This window comes from Salarias fasciatus, chromosome 11 (assembly GCF_902148845.1).
Source record: "Salarias fasciatus chromosome 11, fSalaFa1.1, whole genome shotgun sequence".
Taxonomy (NCBI): domain Eukaryota; kingdom Metazoa; phylum Chordata; class Actinopteri; order Blenniiformes; family Blenniidae; genus Salarias; species Salarias fasciatus.
Genome location: NC_043755.1, coordinates 7291792 through 7311630, shown reverse-complemented (window position 1 = coordinate 7311630; position 19839 = coordinate 7291792). Strand labels below are relative to the sequence as shown.

General features: G+C 46.0%; 1 protein-coding gene across 8 annotated transcripts in view; it reads right to left on the bottom strand.

Annotated features, from left to right (window-relative positions):
• cicb (capicua transcriptional repressor b) overlaps positions 1–14145 on the bottom strand; it is a 36124-nt gene extending 21979 nt beyond the window's left edge. For 5 of the 8 annotated variants that reach the window (XR_003932417.1, XR_003932418.1, XM_030103038.1 and 2 more), the window contains exon 1: positions 4211–8060. Coding sequence is in view for 6 of the 8 variants with exons in the window: in XM_030103038.1 (XP_029958898.1) it covers positions 4211–8060 (3850 nt within the window). In the remaining 2 variants the exon portion in view is untranslated. Of the gene's footprint in view, positions 1–4210; positions 8197–11630; positions 11634–13923 lie in introns of those variants that run through there. The other 3 variants (XM_030103035.1, XM_030103040.1, XM_030103036.1) reach the window with 2 other exon arrangements.
• Between the last annotated feature and the right edge of the window lie 5694 nt (positions 14146–19839).

The window sequence follows — 19839 nt, the reverse complement described above, 5'->3', positions numbered from 1 at the left end:
TCACACAGCACAACATGCTTTGTCTCCTATCGAGTGGTAATTTTTGGTTATGTGCCGGCCTTCCTTATGTTTTTTCACATCACAGGATATTATAGTTAATGGTGGCTGAGTTCCAGCACTTCTATCCTGCTGGTTATGCACCTTTGAGTGTTTGAAATATTTGCTCAGTCTTCATATATAGTCTAGAACTGTTGTTATTATTACAGTTTTGCACAGAAGGCTATTTATTTCTTTATTTTAAATCTTTTCAAATCAGTCTCCGTTACATTTGAAAACTCAATGTAATGCAGTCAACTGAGGCAAACTGTACAATATTTTTTTCATTATAATTCACCATTTACTATTTCTGGCTGTCATAGTGTTATAAATATTTATTGTGTAGGGGCCTGATATTTTGTCAAAGATTGTGACATCGACTTGAGTCACGACTTGATGAATAAAATACAGATCTACCTACTCATTTAGCCTTGGGTGTTACGGTTAATTTGTCTAAGTACACAGTGAAAATAAACTTTTCTTAAGCTTGAGAGTGGCTGAATTAACGTAGTTTTGCTGTTAGAAAAGATCATTCTTTTACAGCTGTTTGTTGAATTTACAGTTTCTTTAAAAACCCTCTTTTTAAAAAAAATGGATTCATGTGCATTTTGGAGAACTGTTCTCTTTTAATTTCTGAGATTTTCCCTTAACAGATGTAATCTGTTTTACTTCTTAAATTGCTGACTCACTAAGCAGAATTGTTGTTGGAGGCTGTTGAGTGTTTGGACCCTCACATGAGGAGACATGTGCACGTTTTGGCATCGACATGCACCAACACAAACTCACAATGGTACTCAGTGAGTTATCATGCTAATGTGCTCCAAGTTCGAGATGTATCAAGATAATTTTTTTTTTGCAGAAGACTTAGAGAGCCAATTTTTTTTTTCTGAATATTCTCCAGGAATAAAATGAGCAAATATTTGTAAGGTTATCTTTATATTATTTAAAAAAAAATGCACTCAACACCAAATATATCATTTAAAAACCTTTCAAACTTGAGAAAATTAGCAGCTTACCCATCGCTTGTATTTCACAAGCTGATAAAAATACACTAACACCTACGTGCACACAAACATAGCAAATGTGTAACTACACACACACACACACACACACACACACACACACACACACACACACACACACACACAAGTAAGCGCATATGCCCGGTGTTCCCTACTTTCCCGTTTGTTCACACTCGGCTACGACCATATGCAAAAGCTCACACACCCGTTCTAACGCCACAGATAACACCCACGTCTACCCCCTCGTGCGCACACCGCCAAGCGTGCGCGCACTCACACAAAGAGGTGCTTTTCATTCATTCGGCGTCCTTTCAGCTGCAAAAAAAAAAAAAAAAAGAAAGAAAAGGGGGGGATCCGAGGAGGAACCGTGCACTCAAAATGACAGTGCTGCTTTCCCTGTCCACTCCTCCGTCACACTCGCGAGCGTCCGCAAGGTGATGAGCGCACAAACGGCGGAGTGCATCACACTCGCTGATACTATATGTCCGTACGTAACACTTTGATAACAAGTAAAAAGTAGGCTCTTATTTTCAGCTGACGATGAATAATGCTCTCTTTGAACACACACGGGCACGTACACTATAAGACAGCAGATTCCCACACACAGTTGGGGAAAAAGGAATTCTTCACACACCCACGCAATACACTGAAACCTCAGCGTATCTCCGTCACTCACGTTTAACATCAACCCACCTAAACGTTGCTGGACAGACAGAACTGCTCACAACTCGTGTCACTACTTTATTACAGGAATTAAAACAAGAAATCAGCACACACAGTGGAAACGGTTCATGCAGAGCAAGGAGACACAAGTCAGGAGGGTCAGGAAGTCAACCACGCACCAAACAATAATAAGCACATTGGGTCGGACCTTTTAAGACACAAACGAGTACTTACAACTTGGGTTTTAATCTGCTTTTATATCCTCGCTGTCGTCTTCACTGAGGCTCTCTTCCCTCTCCTCCAGATCTAAACCCCCATTTCCTCTGCCTTTCTCAAATATGCAATGAAAAAATGTTTCCGAGTGGCCTAAATACTGCACTTCAAGCCCACACATTCCTCACCCATTTTTTTGCATTTGTCTTTAAATGTTAATTTCTTGTGTAGCTCTGATCCAAAGCAGCTACAATTATTCCTCTTCTCAGACCCCATTATTCTCGTGGTTTTTGCCCGGGATGCTTTATTTTTCTCTTTTCATCAGTCTCAATTCCTCTCTGTTTAAAATGCATGCTGTTGCATCGTATCTTGGTTACACACTGAAATGTGAATGCTACCACTCACACACCAAGTTTCTGTGTGTAATGACAGGAAATATGGCCGATCCTAGTATAACATATCATCTAATCACGAAAGAAAAAAAAACAAAAGCGCCAAAGCATGCATGTCCGTGCAGACATTTCCTCCTCTGCGTTTTTGCTCTCTTCTTTTACACACACACACACACACACACACACACACACACACACACACACACACACTTTCTTGACCTGTTAATATTTACAATCAATCTTTTTTTTTTTTCTGTTGTCGTTGTTCAGCTGTAAGATTAAATTATCAACTAATAATTTAAGCAACAGTGTCACACACAATCACAGACGGCAAAACGTTAATGAAAACCTTCACATCTCCTAAATCTAAACATCTCTGTTTGCACGGAGAAACCGGGACAGATCATTCTCACACACTCTCTGAGTGCCGACAAGTAATCGCAACAAACACTTTCCTAACTTTTTTTTTTTTTCCCCCGTCCTTCCCACACGTCCTGTCCTGACCTGGTGAATCACAGGTGCTCGCTCCAGGTTTACAAAGATCACACGACCGGGTTTTGCTTTTAGTTTAGTGTTACGAACAGACGAGAGGATGTGGGACAGACAGCTAGAGGTTGCCATATGGGGCAACAGCATGCTGGCTGACGGGAGTCTCTTTCACCGGGCATCGGCACACTCGGGTCATGGCATGTTCATGTGAATAACCTTCGAAGAAACTGTGGGAGTCATCTGTTCTCTAAAGACTTATTGAATCCACAATGCAGTAAAGCACACTTTTAACACTTTTTGGTCTTGTGCTGCTCACTGCCTGATTGGGGAGGTAAAACAGATTGATTCAATAAATTAAAACACTGGATGTAAACGGATGTATTTTTATACACTATTAGGTTTAATAGAAAAATATGTGATATAAAATTAGAGCTTTAAAGCAATTTTCTCTTTCTAGACGTGTGTGTGTGTGTGTGTGTGTGTGTGTGTGTGTGTGTGTGTGTGTGTGTGTGTGTGTACATACAGAACTACGCTTATGAAGCAGAATTTAGAATCAGTATTTCAGCTTTCTGACTATTCAAAATATCTGATGTGATTTGCAGAAATCTCGGCTTGACTAATGCTAATACAACAGTTTTCTATTCTGTCTTTCTTTTCCTGCTATCTTTTTTTAGCTGTTTTGTTTGACTGTGCTGCTCAGTCACTGTTTTCCTGTGGAGTTCAAATTGAATGGTGAAAAATATATTGCCATGTCAATGCAAAATAATATCAACAGATAAACTCCAAATGTTAATCTGAAACTTGTAAAGACAGCTGAGAATTGTAAAGACAAAACTCAGTCTAAATAAATCTATGAATTATATGTATTATTTTTATTGTTAAGAGTTTTACAACATTAGATTGGTTGTTGCAAGACAAATTAAATGAAATGAACAGATGGTATAGCAAATATATAAATAGATGGTTTGACTTCAAATCGTTGTGATTGTAGAACTGCAATTTTATACATTACACAGAAATAAATTCTGTATTCAGTATGTGATAAGCACATTCTGCATTTCATTATTTTCACCTAGAAATACGCAAAAGCATATGAATCACGTTTTCTACTTAATACCTTAATTTCTTGGATAATCTGTATCATCTCTGGAGTAACTAAATAATTTTTCAACGTGCCAAAAACAAACCATTTAAAATGCTTAACACTCTTATTTCTGATGTTCTGCAAATGTCTGGTTTAATTTACACTTTGCCACATACTTTGCCATCATTTCAAATATTTATTGTCATTATTCTAAAGGCTGAAACCCTCCTGCTTCCCTTCACTCACAAACACACACACACACACACACACACACACACATACACGTGCATACACACAGACCCAGGCCTCACCTGTGCCAGGACGTCCCATGATGATGTCCTTGCGCGGTACGGGGTGAAGACTTTCCGCCGGCAGGATCAGGGGCAGCAGAGCGGTGGGAGAGGGGTGACAGGGGACCGGCTGCTGGACCTCGCCAACAAACCCCGCGCTCCGGTTCTCCCCCGGCTCCCCGGAGCTGTCCGCGCTGCTCGGCGCGGCAGCCGTGACTGTTGTGCTGACGGTAACCGACAGGGCCTGGAGGGTGGTGGCAGTGGTGTCACTGGAGGGCAAGGAGGAAGGTGAGGGAGACACGAGCACCAGGGTCTGGGCCGGGCTCCGCAGGAGGACGGCGCCGTTGGGGACTGTGGCCGTGGCGGCGTTGATGGGGACGGGAACCTGGAGGCCCGAGATTGGCTGAGGAGTGAGGGAGGTTAGAGTTATATCTTTAGATGAAGCGTTTTCTATCCCTCCATCTATTCCTCCTCCTCCTCCTCCTCTTCCCAGGGGACACTCTGTAAACTTTGCCAGTGGGACTTCAGGATTCCTCACAATGACGGGGGAGTCCCGTAAGGCCTGCTGGGACACGGGGACCACACGACGAGGGCCTCCGTCGGCCGCCAGAGGAGAAGGGGGAGTCGGGGACACCAGCAGAGGAGGAGGGGAGGCGGCCGTGGAGGACGGGGGCCTGCTGGAGGAGGGGGTGGTGACTCCTCTGGGCCGGGAGAAGGTGGGGGTGTGTGTGCGGGAATGTGAAGCCGGCGTTTGGGGGGAAAGCACCCTGAAAGAGTTGTTGAGGTCGCCCTGCTCCAGCTCGGTTTTGGGGGTGTAGTCGTGGTGGTGTGACGGGAGGGGCGGCGGAGCGGGCCCGTCTGGCTTCCGCTTGCTGGGGCTCATGGGGACCGTGAACGTCAGGTTGCTGTGGAAAGAGGGCTGGATGCCTGACATGTGTCTCTCCCTCTCTCCACCTCCGGCCGGGGTCGCTGCCTTACTGCCCCCTCCCCCTCCTCCCCCCGTGCCACTGGGCTGCCGGTGCCTCCGGTGCTGCAGGACCGGGGACGCGTTGATCGGGGAGAAGTTGGCCGGCCTGAAACCGAACAATGGCGAGGGTGAGGGAGAGGGGGCAGGGGAAAAGGGCGACTGGTTGGAAATGGGAGAAAAGGAAGGGGTGCCGGAGCGGGAGCTCCCTAATGACACCAACATGGTGGCGGCTTCGCACTCCTCCAAGTCGAACCGCGAGGACAGATCGTGAGGGAGGAGTGAGGGGAGGACCAGGCGGGGTCTGGAGTCTCCTCTGCTACTCGTCTCGCTGCTCTCTCTTGAGGTGTCGTCCCACTCGAACTCACTGCTCGCTCGCCCCCGCAGGTCAGAGGGAGTGACCGTCCCTGAGCTGCTGCCTCCTCCTCCTCCCCTCTCTCCACCTGCTGCCTCCATCTCTTTGGTCCTCATAGACAAATGTCTGGAGCAGTATCCTCGACGCTGAGACTCCTTCATGCAGCCCTCCCTGGAGCACAGCCTCCTCCACTGCTTCCCATTGAACTTCTTACGGATGCCATTGGGCGTGCACACCACGTCGCCCTTTTTGTACTTCTGCTGTGCCAGCGAGAGGGGAGTCCGCGAGCGAGAGGAGGTAGAGGAGGACCCGGCACCAGAAGTGGGAGTAGGGGTCTGGGTGGGCGTGGTCTTGGATGGAGGTAGGTTTGGAGTGGTGCTTGTTGTGTCAGACCCCGGTAAGGCGGGGGATTTGGGTGGCTGAGGACTACTTATAGTGGAGAGGTGCGGGGGTCCCAGACCACGCACCACAGTGAGGTGTGAGGAGAAAGAAGAGGCGGACGAGGAGGTGGAGGAGGAGGAGGGAGGGTAGCCACTGGATTTAGAGAGGATGTTTCTGTGCTGAGTGGTCCCAACATTTGGTTTTGAAGCGATCGTGACTCCCATGTTAAAACGGGACACCTCAACATCTTCCTCCGGAGTGTTCGGCTGCTTCTGTCTTTCCCTGTCAGAATAATTCTCTACGCAGCCGTGACCTGTGCTGACCGCCACGCTGGACGCCGCAGTGGAGGAATGGTTTGGTGGGTGCAGGTTTCCGTACGTATGTCCTACTGTGACCACGTCATGTGAAAATACATGACCCATCCTGGCTCCACCTCCCAGCACCCCCATCCCAATACTCAACTGGCACACTTCCCTTTCTACCTCCATCTCTTCCCGCCGCTCCCTCTCTTCCCTCTCTCTCTCCCGCTCTCTCTCTTTTGCCCTCCCACCATCTAAATGCGACACTTCCCAGGGGGGGGTGAGTAGCCTCAGGCTCTGTCGGGACACCCACACAGCCTGACCGTTTGCTTTTCTTTTCTCTTCCTGCCCTCCGCCCGGCGGCCCTTTGTCTTCGCTTAAAAGCACCTGGTAAGGAAAGGAGACACCGGGGTGCGGGTCCACCTGAGCAACAATCCCTTCTCTGTACAGAAGGGGACCCCCTTCCTCTCCGCTGAACGGCACACACACTTGGGTCCCGACAGCCACCGGTGCCGTTCCAGGTGGCGGCGCATCCAAAATGAGCTCCACAGTGCTCTCGGCTCCCGGGGTCGAAGCCATGACAGTTCCACCATGAAAGGGGTATTTAATGAGGGTCTCCTCTCCTTGAAGCTGGACCTCAACGGCGCCTCCACTCACACAACGCACCACACCTTGTCTAAACACAGGCGACAGGGGGCATGAGTCTCTGTTGCCTGCAGCCTGAACCCCACTTCCCACGGTCCTCTTTCTCTGACGAGCCAGGACTCTCTGGTTCTTCATGCCTTTCGCCAGAGCTTCAGCCAGACCGGCCTCCTTATGGAGCGAGTTGTGGAGAGGAGCTGGGACGTGGGAGTTCTTCTGCTGCAGACTCGGTCCTGTTGCCTCCACCATGTCCAGGTCGGCCGAGTGCTCGCTGGCCGTGTCGGTGGAGGACGAGCGCACCGAGTTAGGGGGCCCTTCCAACTCGTGCTCTCCAGACAGGGACTCTCTTTCCTGGGAATCTGCTGTCCTGAGAGGTTTAACCTCCATGGAGACTAAATGATTTACTCCTCTGGGAGCTTTACTATCCACAACCAGCAGTGACAACTGATTACCTGAGCAATTATTACTTCTGCTATTGATAAAAGCACTATGGGTCCCTGCACAAGTGTTACTAATGTTAGTCATATTTTTACTGCCATTTGTAGTGTTAGTACTACTAATACTAACATTAATGCTATTACTGACGCTGTTACTACTCTTATAATTATTGTTGGGAGTGTTCTCGCTCTCATCGATTTTGCTGTTGCAGTAACTGTTATGAATGAGTGCAGGGCTGGAGGTAGGAATGGTAGTCATGACACTTGCATTGTTAGAAAAATGCTCGTATGTGTATTTTTTCTTGGGTACACGAGCCTTAAAAGTGGCTGTTTTCCTGCTAGAAACCGAGGCTAAACTGGGGCTGTGGTTGGTGATCAGAGGGGGGGTGGGCGTGGAAAGTGGCACTGGGGCAGATGTCGGAGATGCTACAGCGTCAGAGGCAACGGTACTGTTTCCATTTGTGCCCGCTATTTTTTCCTTCTCTATCTTCTCCTCGTCCTTCTTTCGGTTATTCTCATGCGACTCCACAGGTTTCCTCGGCTCGGCGGGCTCCTCCTTCATCACTGTTTTGCTATTTGTGATCAGCTCTTCGTTTGAGCTCGCCGCTGAGGGCAGAGTCTGTTTGCGTTTTGAAGGAGTGGTGGTTGTGTGCTGTGCGGCTTTGACGGTCATCTCCTTCTTGACTTTTTTGGAGTCTTTTTCCGGGAGGAGCTGGGCGCCTCCTCTCCTCTTCCCGCCTCTGCCTCTAGTCATTGGAGGTGAACGCCCCCTGTGCTTCTTTATCGGCCTCATCTCTTCCTCAATGTTCACAAAGTGCTGCAGAATCTGCCGTGCTCCTCGATCCTCACTTCTAAAGGCACTCCTTTCGAAACGGTTGCCCTCCTCCACTTTGATCCTCTTCCTTATTTCCTCTTCTTCACCTTTTGGTCTGGAAAGAAAGAGAGGGATGCAGGGGACAGGTGGTCATTTATTATCTTCATAATCAACAACTGCGGTGAGCAGAATTGACGTCACGGCTGGAAGTGTGCTACAGTGCACTGCCTGACATGTGAAGAATGATCTTCTTGCGACACGCCACCATGATTCACTGTGACGTGCATTTATGCATGTATCTCCCTGTGCATGTGGCTTTGACTGATGAATTTGCATATTTAGGACGTGCTGATTTTCAGTATAACTCGTGCTACCATGTTAAATAATTAAATTATTTTTGATTATTATAAAGCCATTATCGCAAAAGAAAGTTTCAAAATCTTCACAAAATTCTTGTTAAATTTGAAAAAAAAAAAACAAACAAAAAAATTATACTTTCATTTTCATGAAAGAGAGAAATAAGTTTAATAGCATAGAGTGCCTGATCCCTCCGTTGTACTCCCTCAAGCTGCTCTGACACGCGACAGAGCAGCTTTTCTCACACTTTGCATGATAGACTTGATCATCTGGGAGTGAATGTCGCATTTATTTTGACTTCTGTCAGAAGGAGAAAAGGCAGGCAGTGGCCTGGTGTGAGGTGAGGTCACTCCACAACACCAGAAAGAGAAAGAGAGACAGAGGCTGCACACACTCTTCCTGCTGTTTGGATGTTTGTTCAGAGAGACTCTCCTCGTGTAGTCACCGGGAATTTCCACAGTCATTCTAGCACTCGCCGGCTCGATCACACTCTTTCTCCATGTCTCAGTCTTTCACAGTCGTCTTTTGTCAATGTCACACTGATACTCACTTTCTTTCTCTCTCTCGCACGCGCGCATACACACACACACGCACACACAAACCTACAAACAATATAATTGGAATAATCTGCCGTGGTAAGATATGCCCAAAATGAGAGAAATTAAAGGGCTGGCACAGGATCAGGCACACTCACTGATGCAAGATTACAGGCTAAATACAATGACACACACAAACGCACACACACACACACACACACACACACACACACACACACACTCACGCACAGAGGCATGCGCATATGTGCTCTCCGTGCTTCAGCTCAGGAGCTCACCAACGTGTGCAAAATGCCTAAAATCTCACAAACGCAAATACAAACACATGAAGTCCTACATCCTGTCCAGAAAAAAGTTTTTCACACACACACGCACACACACACACACACACACACACACACACACACACACACACACACACACACACACACACACACACCCGCACAAGGTGACCTTGTTGTTAACTGTTTGTTTGCTGTAACAAGCAATATTCACTATAGACACGTAATGCACCAGTTTCAGCTCCCGCAGAGCAGAGACGAGTCTCTTTCTGGGTGTGATGACTAATAAGCCGCCCGAGTGTTTCACACACACACTCTTCATTCAGACTGCAGATTGACCTCTGCCCCAAAACACCACGCTCACTGATGGAATTTTTATTATTTTTTAATCTTTACATTGCTCCATATTGTCAATATGTCGGCCGCGCACAACGACAACCTGTGTTTGTCTTGATCATGTTCATGTTAGATTATCCTGACAGTGATGTTTGTTGTCTCCTTGCGGTCGGTGTCTGAGTGCAGTTTCACGCTTGGGCTTCATCTCCTGCTCTGTAACTGTGATGCTTCTTTGCAGAAGAAAACCTCCAGAAACACCACCCAGTTAGTATTTCTGCATATTTAACACTAAAAACAAAACTGATGCTAAATTGAGCAGAAGATAAACACCTCAGCTTCCATACGTGTGAAAATATTGAGCAGATGAAATGTTTTTAGACATCTCTGATAAAAAAGTAGTTTCATCTTTAAAAGCCTCAGAAGGACATTAATCTCTGAAAGGAAGCACTTAAATATTTTGCACACAATTAATAAGATTTTTTTTTTTTTCTAAGGACTAACCCTTATTGTTTAAGAAGCAATGAAAGAAGCTTTAGCAATGTGAACTTAATAAAAACAAAAGAATTTTATAAAGAATAAATACATACTGCAAATTAGGAATAAGGGGACTGGAGGGCTATCGCACCTCAAACGTACCGATGGTGTGTGTGTGTGTGTGTGTGTGTGTGTGTGTGTGTGTGTGCTTGTTTTTGATAGACTTTTTTTGTAGTCCGTTTGGAGCAGATCTCTAATTCCAACAGATGCAGTTCAGTAAACTCGATGTGTGACCGGTCCATTTTTTGAGACGACATACATAAGAAAAAAATAAAAACTGCTACAGCAGGACACCTCCTCCCAGTAACAGACCAAACACCCCTTCATTAGAGCTGCTGCTCCGGGCCTGTGTAGTCACTCTCCAGCACTGGAAAAAGGCAGGAAGCAGTCAGGGATACATGGCTGACCGACTGGGAGGTTGACTAAATGACTGGTGAGGATCTGATCTTAGCTCAGAAAAATGCACTTGGTCATGCTCATGGCCTCCCAAAATACTTGCGGCTTTGGCTGATAAGCTGGCGACAGGAACGATTGTTTATTCGCATTTCTTAACTTTGAAGGTACTGGACGGCACAACAGATTATGTGCACAACAGGCAGATAACAGGAGAGAAGCAGAAAAAGGCACAGGACATCTTTTACTTTGGAGAAAGTTTGCAACTAGTGCAAAAAAAAAGAACATAATAGACCGACTGATAAGGGATTTGTGATTTTCAGATGTAGAAGAAATTACTGGTTATATTATTCTTAAAAGAAAATAGATTTTTTTTGGATAAGTGACACTGCATTTTAATTCATGACTTACATGAACTTGCACACAAATTGTCTGTAAGTCTTGTGTTGCTACAAAGTTGAATGTTAAGATTTCACAAGTATTAATCCTCTTCTCCAGAAGATCAAAAACATTACACACACTGCTCAGCCAGCAAACCCAATATTGAAAATAACTGCAGACCTTTAACTCTAAGTGTTTGTTAGATACAATTCAAAATGCCACAAGCAAGGCTTAATTTATATTTCCCCAGAGTGTAGTTTTAGTACATAAATTCTTTAGAAGACTTGAACTTAGAAGCAAAACTATGACATTGAATAATCCTGATTGTCCTCGGGGCCGAACAGGAGCTCGGTCATAATTTAGGCAATTGAAGACGTTCACACCTTCCAGCAGGTTGGAGTGAGATATTTGCTGATCTGATCTAAAGCTACTGTTAATCTTGAGCCGACAGATAATCAACGTCTCCACTGCGCTGGACTGGACTCCTCCTTATACAGCAGAAAGATTCTGCTTTGTCCAATAAACATTCAGGAGCACGCAATGCAACCCTCCTCCAGCACAGCAACAACAAACTTTACACACAAACCAAACGCTCCTCCTAGAATTTAACAGTGCAGTCATGCATATATGGCTAAAATCTCCCTTGGACCTACATATTGTCACACACTCACGCATTTATGGTGCCATGCAATAAGTCATGCAGAGGAGCTTACAGTCTGAACTTTGCATAAATTTTGCAATAACAAAAATCTAAAAATAAAATAAGACTCCTGCTCTGTTTTTTTTTTTTTTTTTGTAAATTGGAGAATTTTTTTAAACATAGGGAATTTTACTAGTTGATGTCAGTTTCAAATATCGTTTGAAAATGCCATCTGAATGTCTGACCAACAACAAATCAATGTTCTTCAGTGTTTATTACTGAACTATACAGCCCTAATAAACCTCCACCTCGATGCCAGTTTATTCATTCAGGCGTACAGAATTTAGCCTATGCCCCTCCGCAACATGGCACAGGAAGGGAGTGTGTGTCTGTGAGAGGGATGTAGTGGCATTTCAGCTACACAACACATCTGACTGTACACGGCTGTCTTGAGGTTGTGTCTACCTTCCTTGACGTTGTATTTGCGCCATATGTCAGCGTGAGTGTGTACGCGGTTGCCAAGCGCGCACACATAAACTGCAGCTCATCCCTCTCCTAAAAGCATTTTATGGGTGTCTGACTGGGCGCAGGGCTGCAGTGACAAGGACAGGGGATGGAGAATAAAGAACATGCGATGGCACAAGAGGGGAAGACATGGAGCAACGGCTACGGTGACAGCAGAGCCTACCGTGGCCCTCGTCCTCTCCGGGGTGGCAGGGCAGCTTTGCCCATAAATGGGTCACCGGGGAACACACTCACGAATGAAACAGCAAAAAAAAAAAATAAATAAATAAATAAATAAACAATCGCCCTGCGACACACACTTGGATTTAAGTGCTGATGATGAGTGAGTGGGAAGTGACTGTGGAGACAACATGACACACGTAAAAGAAACCATGTTGTTGGGGTTTTCAGATAGAGGAAGAGTGCGAGCGATGTGAGGTGCATCAGTGGGCTTGTTATGGAGAACATTTGTTGTGACGTAGCATGAATACTGGCAGCAGTTTAGTGCATGGCACGTCCGAGTGTAGATATTATATCAATAAAAAAAAAAAAGATAACACTGAGCCCTGAAATCTGTCCTTTCTGCCTCATATTGATCAGGAGGTTGTAGCATAGATCAGAGGCGACGGTTCCTGTTTGGGACCAAGTGGCAGGACTGCCAATGCCACATCAATGACCAACTGCTCGACAAGCTATGTGAAGATGCGTACATCACCATCAGGACCACACACATGCAATGATGGGGATGTGAGGAATGCTCGGCTCTGTGGGAATCTGCAGGACAGATGAGGACAAGTTTAAACGTGAAATAACAAGAGAGCTGAAAATACACCCCGAGATAAATGTAGCAAAAGTGTTGAAAATTGCTCTGTCAGGGATGTCAAAGGGGTGCATCCACTGCAGAAGAAAAAAAGTGGAGTGTTGGTGGGGAGGGAAAGCCGAGAAAACCCGGACTGCGTCCCCGGCTTCTTTGCACTGGTGTGTGTGAGTACTACGAGAGGCGCTACACAATGTCAAAGGAGTCTGATGACTCCAGGCAGTCAGGCGGTCTGCTGTGCAGCTCGGTAACAAACACAAACAAGTGACGTTCATCACACAACTAGGTGGGCCTTCACCCGTACAACAATTCTGGGCATGCATAACACTTTCTTTTTAATCATCATTATTGCAGTGCCTGCAGTACACATGAAGTGTCTCCAGAGAGGCTTCCTCTGCCGGAGCCGTGATTTGTCAGAAACTTGTGCTAAAGCTGGGATCTTTCCCTGCCTGTTGGTGTTTCGCTCTAGTAAGCAGCTCAGTAACGTTAGTAGTAGTGCTGCTTGTAGTAGTCGTAGTACGCAACCATGGCAGACTATACCACATAATAACACCGTGAGCCACACCACAGGGAAAAAAAGAAAACAACGAGATGTTATTCGCTCGCTTGTTATTGTCCATTTTCTGCAAACACTCAATAAGCCTGCGTGGCCGTTAGGAGATATTTGGGGCTGCAATGCTGCAAATAGGTCGGTTGTTTTTACTACGCCACGTTAGGAAAAAAAAAAAAAACTCGTCAACTACGGAGGGGAAAAAGTACTCCACAGCGAGCACACGGATGTAAGACAATCCGAGGGATTTTCGGGTCGTCCATTGGACTGCGGTAAAACATTTCAGAAAGTTTTTACCCCGCTGTTACACTCCCTCCCCTCCCCTCTCTCTCGCCTCTTTCTCGGCTCGGTGTCACTCCATTTCTTCGGACGGTCGCGGAACAACCGACCGACCGACCGACCGCGGGCTCCTCCTGCGAACTCATTCCTCTCAGAAAACGGGGAATGAATGTCAGTTAGGCTTCACTCTGGCACGCGAACTAAGTTGCAACTTACCACAAGCAGAGGTTTTCTCCTCTTCGGAGAAAGATTTATGGTCCTGTTTGGCCAACGAGGAGGCTCGCGCAACACTCGGTAACATCCCCTGGTTGTCGGCTTTCAACACTGTGCAGTTCAGACTCACACGTTACTTTTCCTCCGCAAAACATGTCTTTCCCCCTCAGAAACTCAAACAAGGATGTAAAAAACTATCGGTCTTCTTTCCCACTACAGTCACAAAATGGTGAATGAACCACTAACAGCTGGGCAAACCGACCAATGAGAGCTCGCTGACAGGTACAGTAGCCAATCAGCGCCCGCGCCACACAGCAGAGGGCGTGGCCGCCTGTCAAAGTCCCTTTGATTGACGGGGGGATGCAGCCAATCGCGGCGAGGCTGCTGAGGCAGACCGGTGTCCTGTCCCAAACTTTACAGTATCCAATGAGAGCTCTGGGAACCATAGGAACAGCACGAGGGAGGGCCGAGGGGCGGGACCAGAAAACTGTCTGCCAATAGAAAGGCACACATGCCCCCTCCCCTTCTGAAAAGGAGTATGTTTACCATAATTGACAGCACAAGTGCCATCCTTCAGAAGACTGTGATAATGCATCAAAGCTTCTGCTTGCAAGTTGGTGCAACGAGAACCAATGCATCATGCGAATGTCGCTACTCTCCATATTGTGGTAGAAAGTGTCTTTTTAGGTCTTTTCAGCTGATGTTTAAGAACACATGATACCAGCAGCAGCACGGGAAAAGGGTAGCATTATAAGAAAGTGAAGTTTTTAAGCTTATTTGTCGTGTGGTACAGCTCGACGCATTGGTGCCCCTTTGCAAAACGCTCTCTCTCCCTCTCTCTTTTCTCTCAGCAACAGACGCTCACTTTCACTGCTCCCAGCCAATCAGAGCGCAGCATCTCGGTGGCTCTGACGTCGGTAGTATCCCGGCCCCGCCCACTCCATTGAAAGTGAACGAGACTTGCTCCGCTGACGTCACTCTACCGCCAGGCGATTGGGCAGGTGTGAGACGTCTCGAGGCCAATGGGCACGCGCGGCGGTGATGTCACCACGAGTGTTGCCACCAGCTGGATGGAGGGGGCGTGGCCTGTCGTAAACTCGGCTAACCCCGTGTTTGCAACTTGCAGGCAGAGCGGCGGAGATGAACCTCTGTGTGTGTGTGTGTGTGTGTGTGTGTGTGTGTGTGTGTGTGTGTGTGTGTGTGTGTGTACTACTGACTCAAACATGCTGGAGATGACTGCACGGTCACGGCACGAGCATTACCGCACGTGTGGCCTCATCGATATATGACACGTGCACAGTGAGTTTTAATCTTAGCGCACATTTCAAGGAAAAGGATGCTGCCATGCTCAAGATGTAGCGCCATAATAGTAAACATTACATAACCGCATGCTCTGTGTGTAGTAGGAGCCCAGACTCACGCTGAGACAGACTCATCAAATCTCAGCAGAGGCAGCGCCCCCTCTCGGTGGGATCTGACACACACACGCCGGCGTTTTCCTTTCAGCTCCGGGAGAAATGTGCATGGTGTAGAAGTAAAAACAGAGCGAAGTCGTGATTGGTCGAGGGAGATGTAGATTTTGCAAGACTGCGTTAGCCACTTATGAGTGCATTTGTGCACGTGTATGAGTGCATGTAAGAAAGAATCAGGGAAGGATGAGTGCCGGCTAAATGTTGATGTAGAGTGACATCTAGTGGTACTATTGAGGCACTGCAACCAGTGACCTAAACATTAAAACGCACCGTGGTGCAGTGGTTGGCTGTTTTCCTCCACAGCAAGATTTTTGAAACAATCATTCAATCCACATATGTTAGAAGAAGAAGATGACTAATCCAGGCTGGACTTTTCTGTGTGGATTTACATGTTTTCTCTGTGCACAATTGTGCTTATTTCTAGGTACTTTGGCTGCCCCTCACAGTCAAACCATTGATGTTGCTATGAATTTGGTCACATCCAAAAGTGCATCATGCCAATAAGCTGCAGAAAGATCTGAAATCCTCACAGCTGAAGTCTTTCTCTTTCTCTTGCAACCCATATAGCTTTGATTTTCAACGCTACTTCACTAGCAGGAAGCTTGCACTGCTGCATCGCTGACCTTTGACTTGGATAGGTTGCTGTCGCTCTCCTGAGCTGGAACCACACTGCGCTCTCTTCAGCCAAACTCTCATCCAGCAGTTGTTTTGTTTCCCTTACTGTTTATTTGATTTCCTGATGTTTGTCACATTTTAGATAAAATTATAAGCCATTAGGATTTATAGGCATTAAAACACTTTTCCTATGGTTGTTTGATGATTACAATTTGAAATATCTGGTAAGTGTCTGCACGTAGTTGCCATAGCTATTATGCTTATACTTTTACAAAAAAAAAAATTATCATTAGAATTAATCTTGCAAAGCTTTTTTTAATTCTAAAACTATATACTTTAACAATAAAATCGTTTCACACTTCACTTACTCCATTTTAGAATCTCTTCTCAAAATATTAAAGGAATGCATTATCTGCCCTCGTAAAGAAGTTTCAAATTGAAACATAAATCTGTTTTAGATTATCACCCAAAAAACCTCTGCTCACCAGGTGGTGCACCAAAGACTTGGAAATTTTTGCCACTTGCTAGAAAATTAGGTAGGCTACAGGGAAAAGATTCTTGCTCTCCCAAAGTATAACGTTGAGGCTGCAAGCTGCAGGAGTGACAGGTTGATGTTTTATCGCCATCAGAGGAGAGCGTAACGTTCATGTGTACGCTGTTTTGTTTGTCAACACGATGGCAGGAAAAGTACTGATTTTTTTTTTTTTATGACACCTACAGCGAGAGTAAAGAACACAAACTGGAGGAGAGCCAACCCGTAAGGCAAAACTGAGAACGCTTTCTCTAAATATTTTTCTATTGCAAGCTATAGCACGAGAGGTCTGCTGGATGGCGTACACCATTAAAACAACATCACTCCATTTGTTTGAAAACAAATACATCCATATACACAAAAGCAATTGTGGCTGCAAGGCTATTATCCTCTGGAGAGGTCTGCTCGCTCTGAGAGTCCCTTTACTTATATTGTGCTATATAAGTTATTACGAAGGAAGAAAAGGTAAATATAGAAGTGGATCTGGACCTGAGCAGCACTGGCAGTTTGGTGGTGCATAACTTTTTTTTCTTTTTTTCTTTTAACACAAGCGCAGAGGTTTTCTGCAGGAGAGCGTGTGCACAGTGCTGGGCTCGTCTTATTGGGAAGTGACGGCACCCCACATGGAGAATATCCCTTATTAGACTCTGTGCTTTCAGCCAGTTCTGTGTGGAGATTGCATGTTCTCCCTGTGCATGTATGGATTCTCTCTGTGGACACTCCTCCCACAGTGGAAAGACTTGCTTTTGAGTTGAGGTGTAAAGAAATCAGGGCCACAGAAACATCATCCTGTCTACCAAAGGGATTATTCAACAGTGTATGATGGATTTAGCATGAAGCGCTCACTGACTGTAAATTGAGCTTTTTGAAGTCTGTCTGCTGATGTTCTCAGAGAGAGGTCATGCGAACCGTAAATCAGCTCTTGCTTTAATCACACAATGTTATTCTTTAGGTATAATAATCTTTTTTCCCCCCCGAGTGCCTCACAATTTGTGCTTATTCTTCTAATAAATCCAAAAGACCCTTTAAAAGGTCACTAAGTGGGTCTTCTTTAGAAACTTTTATCCCATTGGTTTCTCTGGAGATAGGTTTGCTTCGTTGTCATGGAGATACCTCAATATGTCCTCATGTCACTCGCTGTTTGTATGATTGTTTAGAGAAAAAAAAAAATCAGAAGAAGCAGACCTTGAGTTTTGTTTAATTCCCACTTGCTATATTTGCACTCCTTCAATCCGCCGTCTCTCAGGTACTCGGAGGGTTTTACTGTGGCAGCTCTGATCTTGAAGGAGGAATAACTTCCCATCCTATCATTTTTCCACAGAGTTTTCTTCTCCTTTTGACTTGCGGGCGACACAATCTATTTAGCAAGTGCCCCCAGCTCAGATTCCCCCCTCCTCTCCATGGGAGCTTGACCTCTGACCTCCACCCCTCACCCTCTCTGTGTGCGCTCCTCGCTGGGCTGTCAGTCAAACACCAGAGACCCTCCTGTCCCGCTGGGCTCTGCTGTCAGGCTGGCCTCAGGTACAGACGCCAGCGGAGGAAAATCTCAGACGGAACAAAGCGAGACGGCCACAGCTGGGCTTGTAAAAGAACTTTTTCTTTTCTCTTCAAAAAACTGGAGTGAAATTCATTCTTCCCGCTTGTGAAATAACCTCATTCCACATCAGGAATCCCACTCACTTCATGGCTCTCTTAAAGCAGACACTCACAGTAGCATAACCTCTGACCTCTCCAACCCTCACCTTGACCTCTGACCCAGCCGGTCACGTCTCATCAAACCCAGGACAGGAGAAGGAGAAAGAAGAAGGGGCTCCCCAGGACGGTTCGCTCTCATAAAACGATAAAAATAACCTCAGAATGTGAGGGTGGATTTATTCAATCATGAAAGTATGCATCCTGCCTCATCTGAGAGCCAGCGCTTAGCAGCCCCCGGAGCAGCGGAGTCCAGTTACCCGCATGAGCTGAGCCAGAGGAGGCGGAATGGATTTTAAATATTCAGCAAAAGCACATTGATTTAAGATGGCGAAGTTTTATTAGTCACACATGCGGCCGTTTTCTGTGCCGCATTCCTTTTGGATCAGGATGAAATATCCCAACAACCAGTTAGAGGACTGTGCCGAAGTTATGAAGACATTCGTGGTTTCCAGAAGAGAAACTCTGGGGCCGCTGAATATTTATTGATCGACATTAACCTTCACGATAGGAAGATGATCTGCTCTAATGACTCAGCCGAAGACAGCCAGATAAATGACCCCACCTGCTGGGTTATTCTGCGCTATGGGAGGAAGAGGGGAGGGGAGTCATGAGTCATGTGGTAGAAACTCAACATTGTTAAAGAGTGAGAGTGGAGCGACGAGAGGAACCCGGTGAGATGGCTGGGGAATGTGATCAGGATGTTGGAGAACCAGAAAACCCAAGGAGGCATTTGGAGAACATGCAAACTCCACAAGGATTTTTTTTTTTAACTGCTCGTCAAATGTGTGCATTTTTTTTGCTTGGAGCGTTTCAGGAGGCTGTGTGTGTCGCCGAAGGGATGGACGGGCTCGTTGTGTATCGGGTGTCAGCAGAGGACGAGTGCGTTCCGGTGGCTTACAGGAAGAGGCAGCCAGGAGTCCCGGCGTCTAATAATATCTGATAACTGCTGCACCGAGACGCCGCCAGGTTAAGGATTTAAGGCAGATAATGCCGGTTCACAGAGGTATTACACACGCAGATAAAACCCGGTGCGAGGAAGAGAGCCTCCACAAAGGAAATGCAGACGTGAATGTATAAGCCTGAGTGTGAACGGAGTAGCTTTTCTCCATGACGCCGATAAAAACAGAAAGGCACAGACGGGACTCCGTACACAAGTGGCGCAGGAGGCCGGTGGAGATGAGAACAGTGGGCCCTTGTGCTCACTGCTGCATTCCTCTTCACAGTAACTTTAAACCTCTCAGCTGTTCCTCAAGGGCCACGTCCCGGCCCCGAGCTCCAGACGGGACCCAGAGAGAGAGGAGGCGACCTTGGACCAACAGCCTCAGTCACTCCGATATGTGGCATTTTGAATTATTTAATTTACTTGATTTAGAAGAAAATCACAGGAGAGGCGATGGCTTGATTACCATTTCTGTAAACTATTATTTAGATCTAATAAACTTTCAATATCAATGTATTTAAATCTTCTCTGTTTGAAGATGACAAAGCTTATCTGTCCACCGGGTTGAGTTCACAAGGACCTGGAGATATCCCAGTATATGTTGCATTTGGCAATGCAAGTAACATTTATATAATTCATTAAGATGTAAAACATAATAAATAATA